A 22868-nucleotide genomic window follows, 5' to 3' on the forward strand; every position below is an offset into this window, starting at 1 on the left:
GGATTAACTACTGTTGGATAGGCGAACATATTCCCAGAATTTAGAGACAATCGAAAAACATGACTTTTTGAGTTGGGGCAGTTGAGGAATAATGCCCCATATTACAGTCACACATCTACACACTTCACTATTCTCCGTTAGTTCAGTTGCCTTTGAACAGTTATACGACACACATACTTTTTGTACTGTTCTGAATAAACTTCGGTTTTATATTAATTTCGGTTCTCAATCATAATTTCGTGCACCCACCGATCTTGCTCTAACAGGTTATGGGCCCAGGGGACGCTATTAACGAATAATATCGATTGTATTTATACGAAATACGAAAATCGACGCGAACGAATTTGTTCGATGCACGCGCGTTATTTTGCCTCGTCGTGAATAGTGACCGGTAATTCAAATCGTGTGAAATGAATCTGCTCATCTTCATCGCTTGCTAAAGCCAACCTTGTTGTTTGTGTTATTGGTGTTTTAGCCGTGAGTGGGAATTTATTCTCTTGCTGATCGAATGATTCAGCAATACAAGAAACATCTTGTCCGCCATTAACATCGCCACAAAAGTCACGTACGCAACAGTACTCGAGAGCGTCAAGAGATGGCGCAAGCTCAACCCAACTCCTATACTTCGATGCAGATCGAACTCCTCTCGAAAGAAAACTACGAGACTTGAAAGATCCAAGTGGAGGCTCTTCTAACTAAAAACGGAACATGGCCGTATGTCTCTGGTGAATAGGTAAAATCAAAAGACGAAAGAAACCCCCTCAATACATGGAAACAAGAAGACCGGATGGTCAAGGGACCTCATCTCTTCTTGAATGTGTACACACAGACCTTTGCGGACCAATGAGAACAGAGACAATGGGTCGAGCTCGATACCTACTCACGTTCACCGATGACTTCAGCCGCAGGATAGAACATTACCTACTCCGAAACAAATCTGACGTAACTGCAAAATTTCTGGAGTATAAAAATCTCGTCGAGACTTGCGCTGGGATGAAGATCAAGGCACTTCAGTCCGAAAATGGCAAAGAATTTGTCAGCACTGGAATGGATCGCATTTTAAGGGATTCAGGAATACAGAACCGGCTAACTGCTCCCTACACCCCGCAACAAAATGGAATTGCGGAACGCAAAAACCGGACCCTGATCGAGCCTGCCCGCTGCATGCTTATAGATTCTGGATTGCCTATGTCATTTTGGGGCGAAGTAGTCGCAACGGCATGTTATATTCGAAACAGGTGCATCACCAAAGCTCTGGGCATCGAAACGCCATACGAGAAATGGACGGGCAAGCGACCTGATTTGCGACATCTAAGAAGATTTGGAGTAAAAGTCTATATTGTTGACAAGACTCCCACCCAAGACAAGCTGAAGCCACGTGGACTCGAAGGCATCTTCGTTGGCTATGCCACCAATGCGAAAGCCTACCGAATCTGGATTCCATCTGAAAAGAAAATCCACATAACACGTGATGTTCGATTTATGGATGTCTATTCGACAGAGAACATGGAAGAGAATCCTGAATCCACGCGTGACGCGGAACACGTTCTGGAGCAGAACGTGCCTATTCCCAACGACACCCCCATTGTTGTTGAGGATCAGGAAAACATCGTTGAGAATCAGGAAGACATCTTCGAGGACAAGGAAATCGTGAACGGAGATCACGAAAATTTGAACGATCGGCAGGAAAGGAACGTACCTGTAAGGCGAGCACCAAGAAGGCCTCGAAAAATAAAGACTGGCAAGCCAGGACGTCCTGCCAAGGAGTTCATCACCGTAAACAACCCCGACGAAAATAAGCGCCAGGAGCCCACCAGTTCCAGCGACGAGGAATTCTACGGATGGGATAATGATGATGTTGCCATGAGTGCCTGTGAGATTCCGTTAGGACAAGCACTATCTGGACCCGACAAGAGTGAATGGGAAGATGCTCTTTATGAAGAAATACGGAGTCTAATCTCAAATGGAACATTCGACATCGTCGACAAACTTGTCAATGAAAAGGTGATCAATTGCAGAACTGTGCTGATAAACAAATACGGACCCGACGGAGAACTACAACGAAGAAAAGCACGTGTTGTTGCAAGAGGTTTTGCGCAAAAACCTGGCTTACATTTCTTTGAGACTTTTGTCCCCGTCGCCCGTCTCAATTCACTCCGGTTGCTAGTGGCGTTAGCTACCGAATTTGATCTCAAAATCACTTATCTGGACATCGAGACTGCTTACTTGAATGCTGATATGGATACAGTGATCTACATGGAACAACCCGATCTACTGGAGGATATGCTTCAAAGAATATTACGCGAGGACAAAAATCCGAATCTTCGGGAACGAGCCAAGGTGATGCTGAACAAGATGGATGGGACAGCCAAGGTATGTAGACTCAAAAAGGCACTTTATGGTTTGCGCCAGGCTGGACGCCAATGGCATGCCAAATTGGACTCTGTGTTATGAGACATGGACCTGACACCAGCAAGTGCAGATCCGTGCGTATACACCGATGAGGAGAAGAAGACGTACGTCCTTGTCTACGTAGATGACATCTTGATCATTTCGAATAATCAATTAAGGGAGAGTCAAATCAAAAATAGGCTCTCTAAGGAATTCAAGGTCAAGGATCTCGGCGAGGCCCGCTATTATCTGGGTATGGAAATCGCACGCGACAGTGATGGGATAACTCTATCTCAAACCACTTACGTCAAAGAGATTCTGCAAAGATTTCACATGAGCGAGTGCAAGCCTGCGAACACTCCACTTGCAGCTGGCACAAAACTGATCAATGATTCAGTCGACGAATCGGAGGATGAGAGATTTCCATTCAGAGAATTGGTCGGAGGATTGATGTATGCTGCCCTCGGAACGCGACTTGATATAGCGCACGCTGTGAGCGTCCTTGGACAATTGAACAACAACCCGAAGCAGGAACACTGGATAGCTGCGAAACGAGTGCTCCGATATCTTCAGGGTACTGCAAGTTTTGGACTTCGATTCAAGAAGTGCAATGAGGCCTTGAAAGGATACGTGGATACAGTCTGGGCAAATTGTGTCATCGATAGACGATCCTACACCGGCTCAGTTTACATTCTTGGAGAAGCTGCCATTTCGTGGGAATCGCGTAAAAAACGCACTGTGGCCCTTTCTTCCACCGAGGCCGAGTACATGACAATCTCAGATGCATCCAAGGAAGCTGTGTATCTCATCAACTTTCTGAAGGATCTAGGCCAGTCAGATCTTGCCAACGTGACCATGTTTAACGAAAATCAGGGAGCAGGCAAGCTTTCCAAAAACCCGGTGCACCACTCGAGATCCAAACATATCGATGTGAAACACCACTTCATACTTCAAGTTCTGAAGGAGTATCCTGTTAAACTGCTCTACCTGCCAACCGAGGAAATGATAGCGGATATACTAACCAAAGGATTACCTGGACCAAAGCATATGGAGTGCGTTTCCGGCCTGGGGCTGTCATCGACCAAGTTTTCCTTCGGGCGCAACTTGAGGGAGAGTGTTGGGATTCGCAATCCGCGCCCTTCAATAATATTCAAATGAACTATTTCCTACAGAGGACAGCTCTGTGCCTCACATACATATTACAGTCACACATCTACACACTTCACTATTCTCCCTTAGTTCAGTTGCCTGTGAACAGTTATACGACACACATACTTTTTGTACTGTTCTGAATAAACTTCGGTTATATATTAATTTCGGTTCTCAATCATAATTTCGTGCACCCACCCATCTTGCTCTAACGGTAAGAATTTCAAAATTGTAATAATTCATTGAATTGAATTTTGAAAAATGGAAATAAACTACAAAAAAATAGACCTAGCAATTTTTGTAAGTCTATGTCATAATTTCAAAGTTCATTTCATCCTCTATTATATAAAAGATTTTATGCTAAAAAGAAACAATTTTAACTAGTTTATTATTTTATGTATTTTTCTATACGTGTAGAGTTCGATTTTCGTCGTTGAAAATCAGCAATATTACAATTTTGTGTTCTTTATGTAAAGCATGTAGGTAAAATAATAAATAAAAAATAATAAAATAATAGTTTTTCTAATATCTGAGAATCTGATGAAGCTTTTCTTAAAATATTTTTTTAAAAATGTTTACACGGACCTATAAACGAAAACGCTAAAAAAAACGACTGAATTTTTATGTATGTAATAATTATTAGTGCTGTGACATTTGTACGGTCTGAGTGGCCACCAACCTGGTAGAATCGGGAGAACTGGGAGAAAACCGGGATAAAGCTAGGATAAAAATATTTCACACAATGATTAATTTGATAAAGCGATTCTAAATCCATTCAAAGTTTAGGAATTTTCCGATTGTAACTTTTTCCATTCGAAAGTCTTAGTCATTAAAAAAATGTAAAGGTGCGATTAAAACTTTATAAACTACTTTCAAATTAAAAATAACCTAATAATATATTCGTAATTAAAGGCTTTTATTAAATTAAAAATATTTTTTCATGCTAATTTATTCAATTTTTAACCCTTTTAATTAAAAAAAATGTAATTATGAAAAAGGATAATTAGTTAATATTTAGCAATATTGAAATTTTAATTTAATACAAGTAAATTGAAGCCAAATATTTAAAAGTAAATAATTTGAAACTTAATTGTTTGACACAGAAAGCTTTGAATTGTTAACATTTCAAAAAGCTTATAAAATTTAAAAGTTACAATTCGTATTGTTCTATTTAAAAAAATTTTTACTTAGTAACCGTAATTTTTTAATTTTGATGTATAAATAATAATTAAATACTTATTATTTGTTGAAAAAAAAATGATTAATTTGAAGAGATATTTACAAGTTTTGGAAAAATTCAAAATTAATTTAAAACTGAAAATGATATCAAGTAATTTAAACGAAGTGTGTGAACTTTTTTCACAACTTCAAAATATATTTTAAAATAAATAGAATTTTTCCTAAAATTTTTCAAAAATCCTCCAAATTAAAAAAAAGCCTTAAAATCTGCCAGGATCTTTTATGACAATTTTGGAAATTTCGTAAAATCTTTTTATATATTCTATTAAAATAATTTTTCAAAATGAAAAATCATTTTCAATTTTCCTAGGAATTTTAAGAAAATGTTTTATTTATTTGGAGCCTTTCAAAATTCTTAAAATGTCGAATTTTATCGGTGCACACATTTCTTTGCAATTATTTAAAATTATTTCAAGCTTTACATTAATTTGGAATCTTTTTAAAAATACTGTATATCTTTTAAAATTACGCTCACTTTTTTCTAATAATAATAAGTGTTGAATTGTTATTTATAATTTTAAATTTGAAAATAATTAAAACAACTTCTAGATTTCTCAAGATTTTCAAATAAAATTGTTAAACTTTTCAAGGATGCTTAAAATATTTAAAATGAAATTAATTTAACTTCTAATTTAATAAATTTTAAGGAAAAAAATTTAAATTTTTAAAGTTTCTAGTCGAAAATAACTTAATAATATTATTTTGAAAATTTTAGCATTTCAATTTGAAAAGTTTAAAATTCAAGAGTTGCGGAAAAATGTTTGCGTCACCGGAAAAAGAAATAATTTCCTTCGAATAAAACGGTCACCCTGTTAATACTACATGATATGATACTTATTAATAATATATTTATCGCATTCAAAATTGCTATAATTTTAATCAGAAATTATAGCCTTGAATGTGCTATTCTAAACAAATTTAATCAGAGGCCTTGAAATTAATTTTTTTCCTAAATTAATTTTTAGATTAAGTCTTCGAGGTTTCAGATTTAAAATTTTACAATATTGTAGTTTGAATTCATATAATTATTTAAAATAAAAAGACCATTTTGACTATTAAACTTTCCAAAATTTCATATTAAAAACCTTGGTAGTCAGTTTTGAATTTGATAATTTTAGATTTATCTAAATATGAATCAATTTCGAACTACAAAGCTTACAATTGTACAATTTCAAAAAATGGAATCACATTACGGCAATCTTATTGTTTATTATTTATTTTAATTTTTAATGTAATATATTAAAGTTTTCCGATTTTTAGTTAAAGATTTAAACAAATTAATTATTTCAAATTGCAAAATATTTTATTGGAAAATTTTAAGGATGAGCAATAGTTCTAAAGGAAGATTTGAAATAAAAAAAGATAAAACTTAAAATATGTAACTGAAATTAATACAGCAATAGACGAATCATTTCTGTAATTGTAAGTAGTTACAAGAATATTAGAGTTCTGAATTTGCATGTTGAACGCTTAATTAAAAATTTTTCCTTTCCATAGGTTTTAATTTTGCAACTAAAATTTAATAGGTTGAATTTTCGAAAGATTAATTAGCACATTAAAAATTACTAGTTTTTAAGTGATTTAAATTTATTCCAAATATTTCAAATTCTAAAGGTTTACATATTATAAAAAAGTTTTAATATCACAATTTTTGATGACTATAAATTTTGTCACTTTTAAATTAAGTTAGCATGCGTTTAAGTTTCAAGGTTCTGGAGTAGAAATTTTTATCATTTTTAATGTTTCCCATTTTCAATTACTATTTAGTTTGAAAGTTTGTTTACTATAATTCCAATTAATCTTTGATTTTATAAAAGTTTGTCTAATTAGCCTTAATTTCAAATTATAATTTCGTCATCTAATTACAATTTAAAATTCTAAAATTTCAGAAGTTTTGAATTTGAAAGATTCAATTTAGTTTTCAATATTAAACTGTCAAATCTTAATTTCTTTGAATTTAGAATTATTCAAATTCAAAAGTTTTCAATTTTTAATTATTGGATTTGTAACACTTTTTAGTATACATAATATAATTTCAATTACTCTGAATTTTAAATGACTTAATCTTAAAATAATTAATTTCTAAGTTTTGCACATTGTCCTATTTTTTAATTTTTTAGCAGGCCTTAAATTTATAAATGATACAATTTAATTCCTTTTTCTTATTTAATTGCACGAAAATGTTCGATATATATATTTTTTAATTTCAGAAGCCTTCTATTTTAATTTATTTATTATTGTCAAAAAATTAAAAATATAGTATTAAAAAATGGGTTTTATAATTGACTTTTAAATTTGCATATTTTTCATGTTAGGAAATAAAAATCAAGAGACGTGAACGTGCGATTTGCGTGCATGAAATTACTGCTAGCGTGTAATAAAATTCATGTCTGCATTTTTCTTTATCAGGCAGAAAAGTTTTCTTATCCTACTTATATGATTCAAAGTCAGTTGATTTCTTGCAAAAGGGTTAGCTGATGCTTATCGATTTCTGCAATTGATCATATATGTAAAAAAAAATTGTTTAGTAAAGAGAGGTAATTTTTCTTTACACCGAGAGAAATCACGAATATTTACCGGGAGAACCGGGAGAAAATCGGGAGACGAAAATGTAAAAAAATAGTGACCAGCCTGATCGTGTTTTGTCTTATTTATTATTGCGGATTAGTTCGTAAATTATTAATTATATTTTAGACGAGGCCAAGCCTTATCATGGACGTGGTGCGAAATCCGACGCCTGTGGGAGCGTCGCCCTTCATTCCAACGCTCACGGGTCCAATTCAAATCCAGGACCTTCCGGCTCTCTCGATGGACCCGATTGATGTCGATTCTCTTCCTGAAATGGAACGTTTCACTGTAGAATTAAAAAAGGACACCTACGGGCTTGGGATTACTATCGCGGGATATGTTTGTGAAAAGGGTGAGTTTAATTATTCCACTTTTATCGTTTCACATCAGTGTTTGTAATTTAATATTCTCAGCGTTAATACCGATATTTTTCTACAAATTTTATATCCTATAATATTCATATTGATAATGCGATTAAATAATTTATTTAGTCTTAATTTTAAAGATTAATTTATCGTTTGAAAAGGATGTATGTCAAACTTTATGCAGTAAAACTCTACATACAAAATTTAATTCATAACTTTCGATAGAGTCTAAGAAATATTATTTGAATTCTTTTGAATTCTCTGAAATTCTCTGAAATTCCTTTAAAAATTATGAAATTTTGAATATGTAGTGTGCCTATGCTCAAAATTTTATGGATCAGCTGTTTGCATTTTTTTAATACTAAAATTACAATATGATTCAATTAACGTTTTTATTTAGATGAATCATGATTTGGACTCGGTATACTTTTTTTCACCATGCAACATAAGACAATTATAAAATTAAATTCTGCTTATCATTGTTGAGGCAACAAACTATAGATAAACTTTCAGATTCATACAAATATTTGCATGTATGTCGACACAATACGCGTTGGGGCGGTGTCGAAAACCAGTCATAATATTGACTTATGTTAGCTATAATAGAGAGTTGTAAACTTACTATAGTCCTTTTTTTAAGTTGAATTATATATTATTTATAATCTTGTCTTCTGAGAGTTATACTGTTTTTGTAAACACTTAGCATATTATCGTTCAAATTTGTTGATTTTTGACGATCTTAAGTTCTGGACAAAATTAGGTTTCTAATCTCTATATTATATCAATCACATTAATTATTTGAATTCTTTCCTTTTCATATATCATATATTGTCTACGTGAACGATTTGTGAATGATAAATTTGGTTAATAAATCAACAATTAAAATAAAAAAGTGATTTTCAGAGTAAGTGTAGAAATGTGCCTAATTGAATTTTATGTAAGAGTTAATTCGGTCATTATTAAATTTTTAAACTAAAATATGTCAATTTTTAACCAAAAATGGAATATTTAAACTTTTTATTTAAAAAAATTAATTATAAAAAATCTAATTTTCTACCAAATAGTTGATTTTTTTACTAAATTATTAAACTTTCAAGACGAAATGATAAATTTTCGGTACAAAAGAGTTCAATTATCAAATAAAAAATATGACATTTTGATTTAAAGAAAGTTAATTTTGTACATAAAAAAACGAATTTTCCATAAAATACAAGAACTCCCAACCCAAAAGTTGAATTTTCAACTAAACTAAAATTTTTAACAACCTAATTCAATCTTAACAAAAAGTTTAATTTTTACTTAAAAAATAACTATTTTGGACCAAAAATGGAGCAAGTAAATTTTCAATCTTCAATGTAATTTTTAAACAAAAAAAGGAATTTTCAACAAAACAGTTCAATTTCCAAGCAGAGATTAATTTTTAACTGAAATTTTGAATCGTCAACAAAAAAAAATGCATTTTTAAGAAAGTAGTTCAACTGTGAAACCTAGTTGTTAGATTTTTTACCAAAAAGATGAATGTTTAAACAAAAAGATTAATTTTTAAGAAAGAAAGAAAATTTTATTTTTAAGAAATTAGGTAAACTTAATACCTAGTTGTAACATTTTTAAGCCAAAAGATGAATTTTTAAACAAAAGGATTAATTTACTACCAAAATAGACGAACTTTCTATAAATTACCAGAATTCTCAACTAAAAGTTTAATATTTAAGAAAGAATTAAATTTTTTTATTTTTAAGAAAGTGGTTCAACTTTAAAACCTAGTTGTTAATTTTTTAACCAAAAAGATGAAGTTTTAAACAAAAACTTAATTTTATACCAAAAAAGGTGCATTTTCAATCAAATTGAAGAATTTTCCACTAAAAAGTTGATTTTTCATATAAAATAAAGATTATTTTTTAAACAAAATGATTAATTTCCTACCAAAAAAAAAACGAATTTTTAACAAAATTAAAGAATCCACAACCAAAAAATTGAATTTTCATCTACAATGGATGAATTTTTAAACAAAGGAATGAATTTACTACCAAAAAAGACGAATGCAATTATAATTTTTATTATTTATAATTTTGCAATGATTCCAATTTAAATTTTTCAGTTTCCAATGTAATTTTTAACCAAAAAAGTAATTTTCGTCAAAACAGTTAAATTTTCAAGCAGAGATTAATTTTTAACTGAAATTTTGAATCGTCAACAAAAAAATGCATTTTTAAGAAAGTAGTTCAACTGTGAAACCTAGTTGTTAAATTTTTAACCAAAAAGATAAATTTTTAAACAAAAAGATTAATTTACTACAAAAAAAGACGAAAATTCAAGAATTCTCAACAAGAGTTTCATTTTTAAGCATGAAAGAAAATTTCTTTTTAATTTTTGAGAAAATAGATCAAATTTAACACCTAGTTGTTAAATTTTTAAACAAAAAGAATAATTTACTACCAAAAGAGTTGAACTTTTAACCAAATTAAAAATTTTTAAACCAAAAAGTTTAATTTTTAATTGAAAACGAATTTTTAAGCAGAACCATTAACTTTGTAACAAAAAAGACGAATTTTCACTAAAATTTAAGAGTTCTTAACAAAAAGGTTGCAGTTGCAACTAAAAAAGATGAATTTTTAATCAAAAATATTAATTTACTATTCGCTGGGGAAGCGGAAGCACCGCAGCGCCCCTGTCGGTGGTATGCGCTAATTCTCGTTAAATGAGTTTTTAATGCTTACATGCGATCAGCTGTGATTTTGAATCAATTTCAAAATTATTACGATAATTACAATAAACAGCGATAAGGTAAATATTTATTCTGCTGAATTAGACCGATCTTTCGTTCTCAAACACAAACTTTTTCTGTCGATTTCACTGAGTATGACTCGTTGACGATAAAAATTAAGTAATTTCGGTTCTGTTTCATCTAAAATGTTACTAAAATATAATTGCATTTTTTTAGATTTATCAATTGCACATTCAGGGTGGTCGTTTTAATTGAAGAAAATAATTACCGGTTCGCAAATATTTTTCACGGCCAATGAAATTTAAAAAATCAAACTATATTCTAAATATATGCAGTAATAAACAACAAATTAAAGCATTCAAAGTGAAACCCTTGAATTCCTTACTTTTAAAATTGAAATGTAAAAGTTTTCAATTCGAAAATTGTGTATTCAAATGCTCAAAAATATACACTTAACAAATGAAAGGTACTATCACTTTTAAATTCAACAGTTTTAAGCGAAATACAAATAAACTACACAATTTAGAACTTTGATCAATTATAGGGTTCAAAGGTTCAGATTAAGTTCCAAAAATTAAAAATAGACACATTAAAATTTGAAAAATAATTTTTTTAACTCAACAGTTCTTAAATTAGAAGTTACCTTATTTTTATTTTATATAGTCTAGGCATCTTTCAAAAGCTTTAAAATTTTATTTCAAAATCTTGAAAAATCTAGATATGGTTTAAATTTTTTCCAAATTCAAAATACTTTTTGAATTTTTTTGTCAGAACTTTTAAATTTATTTAAAAATGAATTGAATTTTGTCTATAACTTTAAGAAAATCCTCCAAATTAAAAAATTGGAATTTATAAATAACAATAGAACATTTATATTTCTAAACATATTAGAGAAATATTAAGAGATATTTAGAAGTTTTTGAAAGATTCGAATTAAATTTAGAACTTGAAATAATGTGAAATACTTACAGCCGAATTTAAAATAAAATTTAGATTTTTTTAGATTTCAAACAAAAAATTTAGAATTTTTTTAAGAATTGTGAAAGACTATAAAGGAATAAAAAATTTCTTGAAGTAATTTCAAGTTTTTAATTAATTTTGAATCTTTTCAAAACTTCTACATATCTCTTAAAATTGTTAAATTGTTATTTATGCGTCAAAATTTAACCATTTCACTTATAAATTAAACACTTTTTAAATAGAAAAATTAAAATTGTAACGCTGAAAGTTTAAAAGTTTTTCGAAAATCTAAAGATTCAAAACTTTCTATGTAAAACAATTCAGTTTGAAATTGTTTTCTTTTAATTATATGGTTTCAATTTACTCGTCTTAAATGAATAGTGCAATATTGCTAAATATTAAATTCTTATTCCTTTCTCTACTAAGAAATGTCAAATTAAATGGGATAAAAATTAAATAATTTAGACTCACAATATTTTTAATTTAATAAATACCTTAAATAATTACTATATTATTATGGATTTATTTTTAAATGAAAGTAGTAAAACGCACGTTGAAATTTTTTAATAGCTGAAAAAATTAATAGAAATAATATATTTATAAATTTATTTATTAAATTTAATATAAAAAAAATAATATAAAGGAATACCTGAAACTCTGAATTAAAAATAGATTATTGATAAATCATGAAAATTTTTATTTAAAAATAAAATGATCAGAATAAATGATATATTAATTTCAATTCTTATCAAGACTTTCGGATTGAAACAGTTACAATTTGGAAATTCTCAATTTTTGAAAGGACCTAGAATTGTTTGGTTAAATCAATTATTGTTCAGATTTCTATACTTAGAGTACAGATCCATTTTAAAAATAATTTATATGTACATTTGATAAAATGAAACCGTTTTTTATAAAAAAAATTCAACTTCAAAATCTTTTAATTTTTAATTGTTCAAATTCTCGAAGCTCCACTTTAATTATATTAAAAACGGTTAAAATCGTACTTGGGAAGATTTTTCTTCTGAAAATTTGTAAAATTTCCGGTTTCCCGGTCTGGCGGCCACCCTGCTTTTTATAAAAAAATCTTCGATTTTAAAAACTTCTAATTTTCAATTTTTTTGTAACCTTTAAAACTGCAGTTTAAAATTCTTTAAATTAAAATATATGCTTAAAAATTAAAAATGGAAAATTTTTAAAGTGAAAGATTTTCGAATTAAGCATTCTAAACTAAATGATATAATAATTGATAAAAATCACATTTTAGGAAATTATTTTAAAACGGTTGAAATCACAGTTAAATAAAAATTTTATTCGAAAAATTTCGTAAAATTTCCGGTCAAAAAATGAATTCACTGTCATTTCCCGATTTTCCCCAGTTCCATAAAATTCCGGGTTTTCCAGCTTTCCCGGTCCAACGGTCATCCCTGACATTGAATGCAAATTGCACAATTTCTATCTTTCACTGATGCAATCGCTAAGTCAATAAAATCCATTAAAATAGATTTAGCTGCTCTTTCCCCTTCAGTTTTCGATTCTTCTCGAAGACCAGCACGTACGGCACATGGGTGATCAGCAAGGTCTGAATAAGTTAGTTTGTAGGGAGAAACTTTTAATTATTTTCCAGATTGTTTATTAAAAAAAAAAATTCGCGACTGCTAAGCCCTTTGCATACAAATCGTTTGCAATTTGACTATCGGAGGGTTTTCCCCATTCTTGTTCTAGACTTGTCTGACGAATGACACTGGCTTGAATTCTTTCACTAATACCGTTTATTCGGATTTCCTCTACTCTAATAACATGACAAAGCCTTTCCTTTTTTAATAGTTTCTTTATGAAACTCAATCCCATGCTTTATTGACTCAAATCCAGTTTTTAGTATAATATTCATAATGAACTGTCAATGTAAATAACTATATTGAAGTTATGTTCACACCGGCTTAAAGGATTTATGTGCATTTAAAAATTTATAATTACCGTCTGCCTATTTTTAAATTTCTTTCTGGACTAGAACTTTTGAAATAGTAAATATCTACTTTCGCTTTTTTATTTATAAATGCATATATTTATAAAAGTATTCTAAAGTAATATCAGAGTGTACCCATTATTTGAATTTCTATCTAACGAGAATTTTCGTTTGCTGTCGCTCCGAGCGCCTGCAGTCATATCCGGTATCGGTTCAAGGTCAAGTCCGCATCGAATATAAAAAAAGGTTGTTTACAAAAATCCGAGAGTTCTGTACCAGGTAGTTTAATTTTCAACTATAAAAGATGAATTTTTAAACACAAAGATTAATTTATTACCAAAAAAGACGATCGTTAAAAAAATTCAAGAATCCTCAAACACAAAGTTGTATTTTTAAGAAAGACAGATTTTTTTTAATTTTTGAGAAAGTAGTTCAACTTTAAAACCTAGTTGTTAATTTGTTAACCAAAAAAATGAGTTTTTAAACAAAAAGATTAATTTACTACCAAAAAATTTGTGAATTTTTGAAAAAGTTTAAAAATTCTAAACCAATTAATTGAATTTTTAATTGAAAAAGAAGAATTTTTAAACAAAAAGAATAACTTACTACAAAAAAAAGAATTTTCAATAAAATTCAAGAGTTCCAAACCAAAAATTTGAGGTTTAAACTAAAAAAGATGAATTTTTAAACAAAAAGATTAATTTACTACCAAAAAAGTTGTGAATTTTTGAAAAAGTTTAAAAATTCTAAACCAATTAATTGAATTTTTAATTGAAAACGAAGAATTTTTAAACAAAAAGATTAACTTACTACAAAAAAAAAGAATTTTCAATAAAATTCAAGAGTTCCAAACCAAAAATTTGAGGTTTAAACTAAAAAAGATGAATTTTTAAACAAAAAGATTAATTTACTTCCAAAAAAGACGTAAATTCAAGAATTCTCAACAAAAAGTTGAATTTTTAAGAAAGTAGTTAAACTTTAACATCTAGTTGTTAAATTTTTAATCAAAGAGTTGAATTTTTAATTGAAAAAGAGTTTTTAACCAGATCCATTAACTATCTAACGAAAATGAAGAATTTTCAATAAAATCCACGAGTTGTTAACAAAAGGGTTAGAAGTTGCAACTAAAAAAGATGAATTGTTAATCAAAAATATTAATTTACTATATAAAAAGGATTTTTTTACTAAAATTCGAGAGTTCTCTACCAAAAAGTTTAATTTTCAACTAAAAAAGATGAATTTTTAAACAAAATATTAATTTACTACCAAAAAAGACGAGCATTAAAAAAATTCAAGAATTCTCAACCAAAAAATTGAATTTTTAATAAAGAATTTTTTACAATTTTTGAGTAAGTTGTTTTTAATAAAATTCAAGTGTTCCAAACTGAAAAGTGAATTTTAAACTAAAAAGATTAATTTACTACCAAAAAAGGCTATAGTTTTACAAAATTCATTAATTCTCAACCAATAAGTTAAATTTTTTAACTTACAACATATAATTTTAAACAAAAAGATTAATTCTCAATCAAAAAAATTCATCATTTAATATACGTGTAAAGTTACATTGACCCTCCCCCCCCCACTCGTCACCAACAGTAGATTTTGTGAGACCCCCCCCCCCCCCCCGTTAAATTGGTAACGTAGTTTATGGACGATCCCTAGAGTCTGAAGTCAGGTTTTTGAATTTTAAGATAACATCAAAAAAATTTTTTACTGGTCACAATATTGGATTAACCAGTTTGAATTTGGGAAATCACTCTTCAGATTTATTATTAGTTACAAAACTGTGTTTCCCAAAGAAGTGTTTTTTTTGCAATCACTCTTTCGCAATTAGAGTATTTGTGAATAATTTCTCTGCATACGGATGTAAGTCCGTAATGAGAAGAGCTCTCAAATGAGAATAATTGATAAATGATATAACTCTCTTGCTTCGATGACGTCTTGTATGTTATGAGTATGCATAAGCAAAGCCAAGTATAGAATCTATCAAGAAATAATGTTATCCGGTACAAGAAACATAAGTAATCTCTGAAGCAAGTCGAAGTACGTAATATTTCCATCAGGGAAGGAGACTAGCCAAAGAACCGGGTACACATACCCAACACGAAACTAAAAAAAAACAATCACAGAATAGATTAAAATTGAAATTTCTCTAAAAATAGATATAAACAGGGTGGTGATTTGACCGGGAAACAGGGACATGCCCCAGAAATGACCGGGAATTTACTCCTGATGGCAGTTAAATTCAATTTTTCATTATTTAAATGATCTTGCTCAATTTAGAAAAGTGATTTCTACTTAGCTGCAGTTGCATATTTTTCTGATTATCTCAGTGTATTCTAATTAAATCCTAATTCATTATTTAATTTTTATTTATTTATAAATTAAAGTAGTTGTTTGAAAGTGCATGTACTTTGTGAAATTTTTTTCTTTTTTGTAGAATATTAATTTTTCTGGTTATCAAATTCAACTATTCAAGTTAAAGATTCATAATTTTACTTCATAATTAATTTATTTTGGTTAAAAATGAATTTCTATAACTGAAAATTTGTATGTCCATTTTTCAATTAAAAATTTATTTTTTCTTCAAAATTCCACAATTTGGATGAAAATTTGTCTTTTTTAATTGAAAATTAAACTATGTAATTGAAAATCCACATATATCGTTAAAAATCGATTTTTTAAAGAAAATTATCTTTTCCTTTGCAATTTATTCTTCTTGTTTGAAAATTCTTCTATTCGGGTAAAAGGTAAATTATTACAGTTTAATATTTATCATTTTAATTGAAAATTCATCTTTTAAGTTTTAAATAAAATTACTTAGCTGAAAGTTAATTTCTTTTGTTTCATTTCTTTGGTTAAGCATTCATTTTTTACTAAAAAATTAATGATTCAATTTATTGTGGGCAAATTATTAGATTTTTTTTAGTTGATAATTCATATTTTTTGGTAGATATTAATCTTCTTGGTTGAAAAAGCATCTTTTTGGTCAAAAATTCAATTATTCTAGTTTTACTTTAGAAATTTAGTTTTTTGTTGTTGAAGTTAGTTTTTTTGTGGAAAGTCATGTTTTTAACTGAAAATGTAACTAATTCCATTCGAATAATCTATAGTTTTATTTGAAAATTATTGTTTTAGTTGAAAATTCATCAGTTATCTGGAAAATTTAACTATTTTCTTAAAAAACATTTTTTCAAAATTAATGTTTTTAACTAAACATTTAACTATTCCATTTTTGTTGTAAATTGATATTTTTTAGTGGAAAAACTAAGTATTTGGTTCAAAATTAATTTATTTTGCAATTTTTTGCTGTGTTGGGTTAAAGGATGTTTAGAATAAACGTCATGAATTGAAATAAAATTCGAATAAAGGTCATTTAAAGAGTGTATTATATTTACCGAGAAAATCGTCATATTTTGTCTTTTATCGTAGCATTGACCAACATTTAAAAACTATTAAGAGTTACTTTATTTTATATGTCTTAAAATACGTTAAAATTCTTTGAAATCTTTGCAAATCTTTTTACATCGTATCAAATCCCTTCAGTTCTTGGAAATTCCATTTAAATCCACTGTTATATCCTAAATTTTGTGAAAATACTTCGCTCTAACATTATATCCTCTAAAATTCTTTCAAATTGGCAGAAATCACTTTTAATTCCTTAAATTCTCTTAAAATCCTTCGGTATATCCTCAAACTCTTGAAGTCTTTTTAAATAATTTGAAATGCCCAAAACCTCTTGTAATCCCTTGAAATCTTTTGAAATTTCTTGAGATCTCATAAAATCGTCAAAAAGCTTTGAAAATTTTGTAAATTTCCGGGAAATGACCGGGAATTTTATGAGACCGGAAAATGAAAGTGAATTTATTTTTTAACAATGAATTGTACAAATTTTTAGACAAAAAATCTGCACATGTTTGATTTCAACCATTTTTTAAAGAATTAATTAAATTTTTATGCTTTTACATTCTGATATCATTCAGTTTAAAATGCATAATTCGAAAATCTTTCACTTCTAAAATTTTATATTTTATGTTTCAATTTTTAACCGTACACTTTAATTTAAAGAATTTTAAAACACAGTTTTAAAGACTTAAACAATTAAAAATTAGAAGCGTTTGAAATCGAAGATTTTCGATAAAAAAACATTTTTAGTTGATCAACTGTGAATATAAATTAATTAACAATCTTCAAAATTGAATTTTACTTTAAGGATTTAAAATTGACTAATAAATGATTATACAAGATGATTCGGAATCAGTTCCAGATTTAAGAATTCCCAGATTTTAACTTTAAAAATTAAACTGATTGAAACTTCATAAACTATTTTCAATTTTAAAATAATTTCAAAATAATATATTCATAATTAACGACCTTTATTAAATTTCAAATATTGTATTAGTCTCAAATATTCTATTTTCATGCTATTTAATTTGAAATTTTTTAAATATCAAAAAGAACAATTACTTAATATTTAGAAATATCTGAAAGTTTATTTAAAACAGTAATTACAAATGAAATATTAGAAACTAAACTTTTCACGTTACAGTTTTAATTGTTGTATTTAAAAAGTTTTAATTTATGAGTCAAATTGTTGAGTTTCAATGTATATATAACAATTGAACTCCTATTATTCTCAGAAAAATCCGTGTTAGTTGATGAGATATTTAGAAGTTTCGAAAAAAAAATTAATCAAAAATTTTTAATGATTTCAAATAATTTAAACGAAGTTTCTACGTGTACCGAATAAATCCTGCTATTTGTACGGAAAAATACAGTAGAAATCCCATCACATAATTTAAAACAAAATATAGATTTTGATAGATTTCAAGCAAAAAATTTAAAAGTTGTTTAGGAATTGTGAAATGCTTTAAAATAGTAAAAAAAAACATTTGCTTAAGATTTCTAGGAAAATTGAAGATGATTTTTTTATTTGAAAAAATAATTTTAAGAGAATATTTAAAACTATTTAGAAATATTTACAAAAATTGTCAAAAATGAATGTGGAAGATTTTAAGACATTTTTTCTATTATTGCTGATTTCTTCAAAAATGTTAGGAAAAATTAGAATTTTTTTAAAAAACGGTTAGAAGTTTTCGAAAACTTTTAAAAATAATATAAAATTAAATAAAACGATTTTTCAAGATTTTTAAATAAAATTTTGAATCATTTGAAGGATTTTTAAACAATTCAAAATAAAAAGAATTCATTTGAATTCTTTTGAATGTTTTGTAGGCATTAGCCACTCTTTGGTTAGAAATTAGTGGTGTTTCAAATATTTGATGAGATTTCAATTATTATTTGGAATTCACCTTGAATTCTTTTAAATTCTTTGGAATTCTCTTGATTTTTTTTAATCCACTTGAATTCTTCTTAATTTAATGAATTACGCTTAATTCAAATGATTTTATATATTTGTTTAAAGTTTTTATTTAATTAATCCTAAAGTCTTTTTACTTTAATTGGAATTCTTAGGTATTTCATCAAATTCTTTTGAATTCCTTTGAATTTTTATAAGATCATTTTAAAGTTACTGAATTCAATTAATTTTTTTCGTATTTTTAAATTGCTTTAAATATATTTGATTTTTTTAATTCACCTTGAGTTCTTATGAAATTTATCGAATTGTTCGCATTTCCCTTCAATTACTCTAAATTCATTTCAAATTTACGGATATCAATAAAAAATTTCGGATTAAAATGTTTTTCCAATTCATTTTATTTATTTTCAATTTAACTTGAATTGTTGGGAAGTCCTATGAATTTATCCTGGATTTCTTATTTTTTGAGCGCGAAAAAATTACCCTATGAACGTGACCAAAAGTACCCTTTGGTCCCTAAATATTATGCCAGAGGGACTGTGATGCCTGCGAAGTTCAAACTTGCACAAGTTGTTGAGTTTCAAATTAAGATGGGTTCCAGAAATGACAAGCCTTACTGAAACTTTGAAATTTGTAATGTCTCCTTGATGAGAAATGTTAATATTGAAGAGATCTAGATACTTGAAATTCTCTAATTAAGTTTTTCCTCCTCTTCAAGAGTCCTTTTTGATACAATAAACTGAAATATTGTAATTTCTTTTTCCAGAGGAACTCTCGGGAATTTTCGTGAAGAGTATAAGTGAAGGTAGCGCTGCTGACTTGAGCGGGAAAATTCAAATAAATGACCGAATCGTGGAAGTCAACGGTCACTCTCTACAGGGTTATTCGAATCATGAAGCTGTTGAAGTTTTGAGAAGTACAGGAACAATCGTTGTTCTTTGTTTAGAACGGTATCTTCGGGGTCCAAAATATGAACAACTGCAGCAAGCAATTGCCGCCAGTGAACTCAGGTTACCTCAGCAGCCGGGTTCTCCCTCCATCACAAGTCTCCCCACGTTCCCCATCACTGCAGTAAGTTTCAGAAAAAACGAATATTTTTTATATATATATTTTTTTTCATTAAGAAAAAAGAAAGTATATTTTTGCGAAATCAAAATTTAGACGTGCCATCAAAATTTACATTTTAGCGAATTTCAATTTGTCCGAATTGGCCCTCTTGAATTTTAATTTTAATGTTATCAAACTTTTAAATTGTGAAATTAGTATATTCTCGAAATTTTATTTATCCTTATTATCTTGGTCCTTAATTTGTATTTTCTCTAAACTTCAAGTTAACAAATTTTCATTTTGCCAAATTTCATTATCTTCTTCTACTTGAAATTCAGTGCATGTCATGGTAAAATTAATGTGGGTACTATATTAAATTCGCATTTAACTGTTTCAAATTTTTAATTTTTCAAGTAAAAATATTGCATTTTCTAGATAGACGAATTTGAACTAAATAGAGAAAATTTCAACCAAAAAGATTAATTTTCTACCAAAAACGACGATTTCAAGAAATACATGAATTGTCAACCAAATAGTTGATTTTTCAATTAAAAATATCAATTTTTAACCAAATAATTTAATTTTGAACTAAAAAGATCAGCTTTCAACAAAAAATGGAATAGTTAAGCTTTCAGTTAAAACAAAATTTTTTTTATAATAAAAAATTGAAAACCAAGGTGATGAACTTTTAACTAAAATTATGAATTTTCAACTGGAATAGATGAATATTAAACCAAAAAGATCAATTTTCATCAAAAGAATTTTACCTTTCAACCAAGTATTTTTATTTTCAACCAAAAAGATGAATTTTCAACTAAAATAATGAATATTTAACTGTAATCCTTGAATTTTTAACAAAAAAATGAATTTTCTGACAAGAAGATTATTTTTGTACCAAAAAGACGATTTTTCAACGAAATACACCAAATTATGGAATATTCAATTTAAATAGTAGTTAGTAGTAGTAGTTATTTTTTCTTTTTAATTTATTGAATTTCAAACCAAAAGATAAATTTTCGACCAAGAAGACTAATTTATACCAAAAAAGACCATTATTTAACTAAAAAGGATAATTTTTCAACCACAAATTGAATAGTTCAATTTTTAGTTTTAAAAATATACTTTCAAAAAAAAAAGTTTTTTTCAAACAAAGTTAGGAATTTTCAACCAACAAATGAATTTGTAACCAAGAAGATTAATTTCTACTAAAAATATAAATTTGTAACCTAAAAATTTTGTTTTCCAAAAAATAGTTACTTTTTCAAACAAAGTGATTAATTTTCAACTAAAATGATAAATGAAAAATCAAAAGATACTATTTAAAAAGATCCAATAAATTGTTGAATCTTTAACGGGAATAATTGATTTTTCAACTAAAAAGATTAACTTTCAACCAAGAAGATTAATTTCTACCAAAATATACGAATTTTCAATACATAAATTTTCAGCTAAAGTGATAAAATATACAATGGAATATTTTCAATATGTCACATTTTCAGTTCAAAAAAAATATTTAAAAAAAATAGATACATTTTCAAACGAAGTGATGAATTTTAAATTAAAATGATGAATTTTCTACTGGAATAATTAAATTTTAAGCCAAATAAACGAATTCGTAATTAAAATGGTGAATTTTTGACCATAATAATAGAATTTTATACCGAAAAGATTAATTTTGAACCAAGAAGATTAATTTCTACCAAAAAAGACAAATTTTCAACTAAAAAAATAATTTTTTGACCGGAAATTAAAAAGTTAAGTTTACATTAAAAAAAATAATGCTCAACTAAAGCGATGAAATTTCAACTTAATTTAATATTCAAATGGAATAGTCTCATTTTCAGTTTAAAAAAAAACATATACTTAAAAAAAGAACTAATTTTCAAAAAAACAGTTACGTTTTTCATAAAGTTTTTTCATGAAGATTATTTTTCAACAAAAATTATGAAACTTCACCAGGAATAGTTGAATTTTAAATAAAAAATAAGAATTTTCTAATAATATAAAGAATTTTGTAACTCGAATAATAGAATTTTCAACCAAGAAGCTATAGCTAAATTTTCAGATAAAAAAAATTATTTGAACCCTAAAAAACGGGTTTTCAACCAAATAGTTGAATTCAGTAATATAAAGCTAGTTTTACAAATAAAGAACCATTGTTATTTAATTTCATGTTGCAATTAAAAAATAAGCATTCTCTAAACAAAAAAATGCGATGACAATTCAAAGTTTTCCATATTTTCCAGGTAGGATAAACACCCTGAATTTAATTTGTATCAGTTTGTGGTATCCTATTTTTCCCGCACATGTATTTATTAATATTTTCGTTATCCCAAATTTATATTCGTTTATTTATTCGAATTTTCATTCTCCAAGTTTCTATCAACCAAATTTGCCTAATCTCGATATATTATTTGCCATAAAATAGAATTTTGACGAATTTTTAAATAACTGAATTTAGATATTCCGAAATTTCCTGAAGTTTAATTTGTTCAAAGTTTCATTTACTAGGAAGAATGGTACAAAAGTAATGTTGCAGCCCCATATTATAATTTTTTTGAAATTCAATTTTTCAATTTTTCAAAGTCTTAAGTAGACAAATTTGCATATTTTCGAATTTTCCTTTATTTCTTGTTGCATTCTTCTCTATTTTCCCGAAACTTAATTTGTTGATTTTTCATTCCAGGATTTTAATTATTCTGAAACGTTATTATTTTTAATTTTTTTCTGTCCGCAACTTTAATTGTTCCAGCATTTCATTTATTTGAATTTTAAGAGAAATTAGAATTATGCAATTTCAGAACTCGAAAATCAAAACTCGTTTAAATAGCAAATTTTCAAAATATATATTCGGAAAATTTAAATTTCTAAAACAAAAATGCACACCAAAAATTAATTATAAAATGAAAATGCAGAAAAAGGGAATTTTCAACATTATTTAAAATAATTTTCACTACTCAGGAATTTGCACTTCCAGTAAATATGTCTACGTCTCTTTTTAACTAAAAGTAGCGATTTGACTTTTGATAATTTTGGTCAATTTACAAAAGTGATCACTACTTTATCTACAGACGCAGATTTTTCAGATTATCTCAGCTTTGTCCAATTAAATCATAATTTTTTATTGAATTTTTATTA

General features: G+C 27.6%; 1 protein-coding gene across 2 annotated transcripts in view; it reads left to right on the forward strand.

Moving 5' to 3' along the window:
* The window catches only part of LOC117167152 (patj homolog), a 96339-nt gene that overhangs the window by 44666 nt on the left and 28805 nt on the right, over nt 1-22868 (forward strand). For both annotated transcript variants that reach the window (XM_033351876.1, XM_033351884.1), the window contains exons 11-12: nt 7474-7699; nt 19450-19754. In XM_033351876.1, the coding sequence (XP_033207767.1) occupies nt 7474-7699; nt 19450-19754 (531 nt within the window). The remainder of the gene's footprint in view (nt 1-7473; nt 7700-19449; nt 19755-22868) is intronic.

Source organism: Belonocnema kinseyi, chromosome 1 (genome assembly GCF_010883055.1).
Source record: "Belonocnema kinseyi isolate 2016_QV_RU_SX_M_011 chromosome 1, B_treatae_v1, whole genome shotgun sequence".
Taxonomy (NCBI): domain Eukaryota; kingdom Metazoa; phylum Arthropoda; class Insecta; order Hymenoptera; family Cynipidae; genus Belonocnema; species Belonocnema kinseyi.